The 9,739-nt window shown below is 34.8% G+C and overlaps 1 protein-coding gene across 1 annotated transcript in view; it reads right to left on the bottom strand.

Moving 5' to 3' along the window:
* Positions 1 to 9,352, bottom strand: part of LOC144979908 (glutamine synthetase-like) — a 26,424-nt gene extending 17,072 nt beyond the window's left edge. Inside the window, 5 exon segments of the mRNA XM_078927173.1 lie at positions 4,313 to 4,459; positions 4,720 to 4,881; positions 6,993 to 7,083; positions 8,581 to 8,704; positions 9,224 to 9,352. Coding sequence (XP_078783299.1) covers positions 4,313 to 4,459; positions 4,720 to 4,881; positions 6,993 to 7,083; positions 8,581 to 8,661 — 481 coding nt within the window. The 5' untranslated portion in view covers positions 8,662 to 8,704; positions 9,224 to 9,352.
* Positions 9,353 to 9,739: the final 387 nt, after the last annotated feature.

Raw genomic sequence — 9,739 nt, 5'->3', positions numbered from 1 at the left:
GGATAGAGAAGGCTGACATTTCAAAAGCAAAGCTTCTACCACATTGCAGTGGCTCAAGTGGGTTGGTTGTTAGAAGACAAAATAAGAAAAGATTGAAAATATTAAAATATAATATATGAATCAGAACAGTGAACAAAAAAAAAAAAGAAAACCCGATAAAGACTGTGCAGATCCTTGAGGCAGTTTACGACGATCCTTTGAAGTTTGAAGAATACCAAAAAAAAAAAAAAAAAAAATTTAAAAAAGGTGACACGCCCCCCCCCCCCCCCCCCCCCCCCTTCTGTCTTTAAATGTTTTGCTAGCTCACGTAATTCTATTTATTTTTTTAATTGCGGAATGATACGGGCGACAATCCTCTTAAACCGCGACTTATCCTCGGGCAAGATGACCTAACGTAATATCCGGAGTGACGAAGTATCGAGGCTACAGTGAACAGGGAAATATTCAAACCCACGCGGGGACTGGCTGACTGCCTCAAAATAATAATGAAACCACTCATGTATGTAGCCTATGTGTGTGTTGTAATGATGATGCAACATGCATGCAAACACATGAGGGAATTTAGGCTAAGTCAATTCAATTCCCTCTTTGCTATTGGCTAGGTACACACCTTGAAAGTGCACATAAATTTGAGATTTGAGACAGAAACACGTCGCATGTTTGGATGATGCAATGCAGCCTATTTGCAAACGCGAGGAGACGGTTAATAAAAATAAACTAATAAATCTCGACTGAAGGGGGAAAATAAGTGGAGGACAAAAACACAAATAATAATAATAATAATAATAACAATAATGATAATAATAATAATAATAATAATAATAATAATAATAATAATAATAATAATAATAATAAAAATAATAATAATAAATAATATAATAATAATAATAATAATAAATAATAATAATATAATAATAATAATAATAATAATAATATAATAATAATATAATAATAATAATAATAATAATAATAATAATAATAATAATAATAATAATAATATAATAATAATAATAATAATAATAATAATAATAAACACAAAAGTAAATAATTCAGATTTTTTAAATTAACAAAATGACTATATATTTACTTTCTATCTTATTTTCTCAAGACAAAATAGAGAGAGGGAGAAAAATGGGAGAGATTGCGGGTGGTAATCAGACAATCTATGAGGTGGTAAGATCTACTTATTTTTTTTATTTTTTTGTTTCATTGTACTTCCTTCTTCGATGGTGCAATGAATAGAGTATAAATTTAGATCGCCCCACTTAAAAAATAACGAAGTTAACGTGAAAGGCACGAGCTTACATCCGCAATGTTGGTAAGAACTCGCCTGATGATGCAATAATGAGCATGTGTGTGCAAGTGTATCGTGCATGTATGCATAGAAGGAACGAAATTGATGTCACTCAGTACTTTGTTATTGTTATAGCCAGCCAAATTTAAGAGTAGTTATCACTATATTCCATCAATCAGATTATCAACAAAGTTTTGTGTGTTAGCACATTACAATGATATCCGACTGGCGGATGTGTATGATTATTTTGACTGAACGCACAGCATCCAATATGTGTGGAAGATATGGGGGACATGAGAGTACAAAGAATAATCCATCCACGCATGTTAATAATCCATGAGTGACGTGAGACATATATTAATAATCCATAAGAGACGTGAGATGATATACAACGAGACGCGTGAGATGACATACAACAGGGGAAAATAAATTTATTTTTTTAAAAAATCATATTACTATCTCTCAAAGTGAATAAACTTAGACATTATAGTGCGGCTATGAGGTCTTGGTTGATATTTGATACAGTGGATTCGTTAAGCTAAATGGTACAAATTGCTTGTCACCTCATAAACCAGACATCAACTTTTTTTATCGTGGCACATCTTTAAAATTGTTTGTCATCGCATAAACAAGACAGCACCTCACAATATTAGCTAATTAAATTAAATTAATATTATATTCTCATTGTAAAACTCGTCACAACGGGACTTGCAGTACTCGATGCAAAACTGAATAGCAAGAAATGCTATGGTTAACAATAAAAAAAATAATAATAATAATAAAAAGGATAATAAAATGCTGACTGGCCCAAAATCAACTTTCAAAAGGAACACGGAAGCAGGTAATACTGAATAGTCCATTAACAGACACAATCAAAAAGGATTTCATGTAATTGACAATGAGCCAATCCAACATACATTAACCATTATGTGACATTGAACATCATAAATATTCTACAGTCAGCAAATAGTATCTATATGAGAAGAGCCCCGGATTCACAATGCAATAGAATGCGTGACTACACAAATTAAGAAGAATAAAGGATGATGGATGACAAAGTTACCGGTTGATTAAACACAGACTATTAAACCAGTCAAACTCATTCTTATTGGCCATTGGTCAAGTGGTCATTTGGCACCACAGTTTAAACCAAAAAAAAAAAAAAAATCAAAAGACAATTGTAGCCCAAACCAAACTGGTGCACTCATAACTCATAAAAATACTCAAGAAAGACACGGGGCCAGGAATGAATTGACCAAGAAAATGAATGAATATAAAGAAATATTCCCACAGCTATATGTATCTACTAATACCAAATTGTTGACGACTTGGTCAATCTGATATTATGTCAGTGAGGAAATCACGCAAATCCCATTAGACTCCAAAATGAGACTACCGTGTGACAGGAAGACAGACCTCATGCTGCATTTACGAAACAGAAGAGATAAATACACCTTTGGCCTTATAGATTTTAATCAACGATAAATGATAACGCAGCAATTGTAATCTAAGTTACACAGGTTATACAGAGTCCAAAAGGGCAGCATGTACAAAATGTGCGAATGTTTGGACATCGTGTACAGTGATAATGAATTTGGACGGATCGCAAGATAAGGTTTGAGTAACCCCACAAGAGACCAGAGATGATTTAAGAAGAGGGAATAAATATATCTTAAATGTCTCCCGTTCAGCGTAAAACTCAGGGTAAAATCATTTGAGATCAAATAAAGGGAACTACCTTGCAAGACTGAGAACAAAATGTGCAATGCTCAGACATCAGTAAAATAACTTAAATGGACTGTACTTTTGAACAAAGCCCAAATCAAGATCTAAGACTACAAAACGGCACCAAAACATTCCCTCAAAGATTATTATAGGGCTGCCAATTCAGGAGGCAAAAATTTACTGAACTTTTACGTAAACACATTGACAGACCCCTTTCTGAGTGCTGAACTCCAGTAAAAAGACCATCATGTACTAGCTTAAAAAAAAAAAAAATGTTTGTTTAGCAGGTGATTGGAAAATATACTGAGGGTTTATAACATACTGAAATCCGTAAATATAGGGGAAATTGGCAACCTTGATATTATATCAACACTCTACAGATGGAGTTCTATTTAACTCTGACATTGTCTTCACTAAAAGTAAAAGAGTGAAAAGAGCTGTAACACCATGCAACACCAGTGGAGAGCAAAGACGATTAAGAAGCACCCTTCCTCATTCCAAAATAAGAAATTCTAATCCCTTGCAATTCTCATGAATGCCTTCGATTTCTATAATTATTTATACAAAATGATTTTTAAAATATCTGACAACTACAAACAATGACTAAGATATCAAAATTGAATAGCTGTATGTTGTAAATAGGATCACCTAGAAATCAATTCCATATTGGCGATCACACCACAGAGGACAGACACGATGTAGATTAAAAATCCAGTTATTGCAGTCACCATCAGTGTGTGGTGAAAATCCCTCCTCCAGAGTGAGTTGTTGCTAATAGCAATATTTTGGGTCCCCAAAACAATGTAATGATATTCATATCCAGACACACCTTGCCTACAGCACAATTTACCAGAAATCACACCATAATCATTGTACTGATGAACTAAAAGCTCAAATGGTAACTTCTGCATGCACCAATGTCAGATAACACAGCAATGACTTTTCTATTCTGATCACTTCCACTGTGAGCTACCTTGATGCATCCCCGTCTCAAGCGAAAGAGCTTAATAAATGCTCCAACTCTTTCAAAAATATCCATCGTGTATAGTCATTCAAAGGTTACTTATTTACGTCATTCAATAAGTATAGTAGGTAGACCATAAAAAAAAGGCAGATAATGATTGTCTTTAGGTTACATCTCACTACATCTGAAAAGTAGTAACACCTCTAAATCATACATAATAAAAAAACTGGCCCTTTCAGATCGCATTGCAAGATACTTTTATAAGGAATACAGATAATAATACAGGAACCATCCGTGTCTCATAAACGAGTATAAAATAATTTACCAACCTTGGGGACCAGGGAAACCATTCTTGGGCCAGCCAAAAGGATGACCGTCGTAGTCCAACAATGTGTATTCCTGCTCAATGCCAAACCAAGGTTCAGCATCTTTGACTTTGGCCATTGCTTCGGCACACGCCTTTCTTCTATTTGTCTCTGTATAAAATGTAAACAAAATATTGATAGAACATTATTGTCTAAAGAAATGGAAATCATGTTGGTTCACAATGAATGAGTGAAGCACAGAGAAAAAATAATCTAATAAAATCTTTAAAATAAAAATGACCATTTTCAAACATATTGTGATTAGTGCTTTACAGGAGACCTCATGCCTACACAGCAACAATAAAAAACATTGGAAGCCACAAGTTTTTTTCAATTTTGGAGAAAAACAAAATTATTTAATTAAAACCCACCTGCTGGTTTCCTGTTATATTTGTAGACATCACACAAAACTAATTTATTTCTGCCCCCTCTGAATGGATCGCTGTAAATGGCACATGGATATAAGTACATATCTGAGTTGGAGCCCTCGGCCTGGTACGTGCTGGAGCCATCAAAGTTCCATATGGGACAATCTAAGAAATAGAAGTGTTTTGATAAGTAATCAACTATTATAAAATATTGCTTCCAAAAAAATAAAAAAATAAAATAGCTGACAAAAAATCGTTTCGAGTGTTTTAACATTATATCCTCACGACACATATCTACAGTGAAAGTAATTTTGGAGTGGACTATATAAAAAGGCCATGAGTAGTCAGAGAAAGAGCTCACTTCCACTTTTTTAATTCAAAAGCAAACGACTCTAATAAAACACCATCAAGTTTATATTTGATTCAACTGCAAAATCATTTGGTTTTGTAAATAAAAAAAAAAGCATGAGTTCTGAAGCAAGGACTATGATCATTATTACTCCTGAGAAAAACCACAAAATCAAATAATGACCATAAGTCTCCTATTAGATGACTTGAACATATAAATCCGATAGGACTCGCGAGACAGTCGGGAACTCGCAAATGAACTCAAAATTTATTAACTGAAATTATGCATACACATTCCGGATGCTAGCTGTTCACAATAAGAGTGAATAAAATGTTGTGCAGGAATGACTCAGTGGTCAGTGAGTTTTTTTTCATGTGTAAGATTTATTTAATTCAAATAACATTTCATGCCAATATAGTATCCCTGGAATATCTTTAACTACTTTGTTATTTATTTTCCTTATCATTCCCCTTTGAAATTGTAGTGATCATATGTGTGTCTAGCTTCATGTAATGTCTGTCGTAAAACAAGTTCATTACATTAAGCACTCACGGGATTCTAGCATGCACTGCAATACTGCATGCTGGAGCTGAATGACTGAATTTTATCTTAATATAATAAGACATAACCTCTCAAGAGCATTGGATTTTGGCATGCTCGGATTCTAGAAATCGAGCAAGCTTAATGGAATTCCCCAAGAGTGTGCTAGAATCCAGCCAGTACTGTATAAATATTAGAGTTGTCATCCTGTTGAAATGAATTAAAAGTGGGACTCTTAATGTACATCCCAAACTCTTCTCTCAATGCTGAACGACTAGCAAATCTAAAAATTATAACAATATTTTTTCCAGATTGACGTTTGGTTAACTTGCAAAACTTTTTTTAAAAGTTAAGGGCAATTCTATTACCCATTTTTAAAAATGTTTATTTAGAAAATCTGCTATGGCATAATGATTGACGGACAATCATCTGACGTTGGGAATCAGCATATGGATGCCCCATCACCAGATTCATTTGCACGCTCCAGCAAACTTTATTACCAGGCATATTTCGACAGTTGATGGATGCAAAAAATAAACGAAGTGACTATTTCTCAGAAGGCTCGGGAAATTAAACTTGATCTCTATTTCTCTGAACAGTTTCTGTTCTCAAGATTCTTTTGGTTATTTGCGAGAGTCTGTGTGAATGATAAATGTGTATGCATTTTTTTGAGATTTCTTTTGCCAGTGCTTGGGCGCTCTTTTATTCCCAACTGTCTGTGTTCTATCTTGAGTTAGTGCTATCCTGTCTTTCAACCTCTGTTCCTGTTTTGAGACTTTGGCTTTGTTATCTTGGTTTACTTCTGTTCTCTCTTTGATAGTGCAGCACGAAGTGCAAAAGTGAACGTGCCATGGAGTTTTCGCAATAGCACAACTTTTTGACAAAACCTGTCTTTGTCAACAATGTGCCCAAAAAACGATAGCTTGACGATTCGTGAGTAATTCGCTGTCTGCTCTGTTTGAGCATTTACTTTAGCATCGCATCAGGTCCATGACCCATCAGCTACTGGAAGCTAGCCGACCATTCGGAGAAATAGAGTTCAAGTTTATTTTCCTGAGCGGTCGGAAAAATAGAGCCAGCCAAATATTAAAGTATAATGATCAAAATAAACTAGCGTGTTCTTAATTGCCTCTATTTTTCCGCAAACATTGCAGGTTCCCCACAAGTTAAACTAGTGAAAGAGACACAGAAGACGAAACAGGCCAGTAAGTAAGAATGAGTAAGAATATCCAATTAACAATTATATCCTTTAAAAATATAATAGATTTTTTAAAGTGTCCATTTTCCTAAATCGAAAAATCATTCATGACCCCTGAGAAAATTAAACTTCTAACACTAACAGGCCTATCATATATATTTTAAAAGCTGGCATCAAAAACATACTAACCTTCAGGCTTCTTGGGTTCCCCATTTAGCGTTCTACATTTACTACGTACTCCTTCCCCAGTCCCATCAATCCAGATGTATTCTGCCATAACCTAGGAAGAACAATAGTGAGCATATTTTATATTTCATATGAGTGAAAGCCAAATAATATAATACATTTGTGTGTAGTATATGTTATGAAACAACTGTTTACAGCTTATATGACTTCGTTGACAGGACCTATAAAGGCAAACTAGTAGTGCTACAGCCTTTTAAATTAGCTTTTCAGTTTTAATATTGAAAAGCAAAACTAATAACCCATGTGTCTACGTACAAATTACTGGTATTCCTGTTGTGAAAGACAACACCAACAATAATAATAATAATAATAGTAATAGTAATAATATACTGTTAACGTTGTTGCGGCTGGTTAGAATAGACATTACTCCAACTCCAATTATGTGGAATTGTTTCATTTAAAAAATGCTGTGATTATCCCCAGACAGGAATGAAAATTCGTTATCCCCAGACACATATTTGAAACTCCGCTCTTTTAAACAATTATCCACATTCCAGATTATGGAATGGTTCCAAATGCACATAGAAATAAGGAAAGTTAATAAAATATCTATGAAAACATAAAATTAACCAACATTAAACCAGTTGTTACTACATATACACAATATGCGTTAACTTCGAAGTGGGTGTCATGGGCGAATGGTTTAGTCGTCCGCCCTGGAAGTTTTACCAGAATCGACGTTGTGGATTTGAAACCTTTTTTTAAAAAAAATTCCGTCTTCTTTTTACAGAACGTTGCAAGGGATAAATGTCCCATCCATCCCCCACCTCTTTTTTTTTTTTTTTTTTTTTGTGCTAGTCTATTCTTTTCTACTTTTTGTTTTGTCTTTTGTTTCGTTTCTGAGCATGAAATTCTTAAAAGAGAGAGAGAGAAGGAGAAAGAGAGAGAGAGAGAGAGAGAGAGAGAGAGAGAGAGAGAGAGAGAGAGAGAGAGAGAGAGAGAGAGAGTTTTAAAAAAAAAAGGTGGAGTGAGGATGGATGGGACATTTTCCCCTTGCAACGTTCTGTAAAAAGACGACGCAATTTAATTTTTAAAAAAAAGTGGCGGAACCAGGATTCGAACCCATGTCGATTCTGGTAAAACTTCCAGGGCAGACGACTAAACCATTCGGCCATGACACCCACTTCGAAGTCGACGCATATTGTATGTAGTAACAACTGATTGATTCATTGGTTAAATTTATGTTTTAATAGATATTTTATTAACTTTCCTTATTTCTATGTGCATTCGGAAACATTCCATATTCTGGAATGTAGATATTATTTACAAGAGCGGAGCTTCAAACATGTGTCTGGGGATAACGAAATTCCGTTATCCCCAGACAGGCGTCTGGGGATAACGGAATTTCATTATCCCCAGACAGGTGTCTGGGGATGACAGCCTACTTTAAAAAATGAAGAAAAAATATGACCATATATCTTCAAGAATGCTCTATAAATAAACATTAACCGAAGCAGGAGCTGAGGAAAACATGTAAAATTAAGTAGATGAATATTTTGTACTCGTGTCATTGTCATAGACTCAGACTTACTTTATCATCTGGCTGTTCCAATTTCATGTATTTGTCCAAAATAGCTTTGGAAGCTGTAGTTGATCCGTGTGGTACAGCCATTGTGTTGTTAACAAGAGGTGCTGCAAGTCTTAATAAGATGAGCCTGGAAAAAAAGGGACCATTTTGAAGGTATTGTTATTTTGTTAAAATTTGCAAATATCAATCACAAGGAAATTAAGATTATTTACGGTGGTCAGTTGGGCCAGGGTGAGGACCTCACCTAAAATGAAACATAATTTTGTCTTAGCAAATGCGGACGTTTGAGAGAAAAAAAATTGGATCACAATGAAACCTAAAGATGGTATTGCTTCTTGCATTTGAAAGAAAACCGTTTCATAACAGGAAGAAATGACAGATAGTGAAGAGTGAAGATGATCGGAAAAGGCTTTTGAAAATGCGCTCCTACTTGGCCTTGGGTAAAAGTAAAAGTAAAATTAAAAAAGGACCTACCCCTACAGTTACAGTACAGTAATCATTACATCCGACTCGGACGGCAGTTAAATTTCAATATAGTCCCTACAATAAATCAATAAAAGACATACAAAAAAAAAATAACAGATAAATGAAAACAAAAAGTACAATTTCATAAAATGATTTACTTGATTTAATCAAGGCGTCTTACCTGTCGTAGCGTTAGAAATATAATGACAAAGATTTGTAGCCGTGACTCGTGCGTAGGCCTAGTCTATTTTGCACATTCTCACACATCACAGAATCAGCTGGGTTTGTTGCGATACAAGCAGCCAATCATATACGTTCTTTTCTGTGTCAGTGCAAGTTCAAGGTTCAGCAATGTTTACGTACTTGTTGACAATCACTTTAGAATCGACTACTTCTTTATAATGAAATCGACAAGTTCAGCCAAATTCAAGGTAACCAAACATTAATGCCGTTAGTACTCTAACAAACCTTTGGCAGAGAGATATTATATTATGGCAAAAAAAGAAAGAAAAGGAAATAGCCGTAAGAAAGAGAAAGGTGGAAGGTCGGTTAGCCACGAGAAAGTGGAAGAAGACTCTCTCTCTCTCTCTCTCTCTCTCTCTCTCTCTCTCTCTCTCTCTCTCTCTCTCTCTCTCTCTCTCTCTCTCTCTCTCTCTCTCTCTCTCTCTCTCTCTCTCTCTACATCCCTTTAATGATG

The sequence above is a fragment of the Berghia stephanieae genome, chromosome 9 (genome assembly GCF_034508935.2).
Source record: "Berghia stephanieae isolate SIO BIC M18660-M18661 chromosome 9, UCSD_Bste_1.3, whole genome shotgun sequence".
NCBI lineage: Eukaryota > Metazoa > Mollusca > Gastropoda > Nudibranchia > Aeolidiidae > Berghia > Berghia stephanieae.
This window is presented reverse-complemented; position numbering and strand designations above follow the sequence as displayed.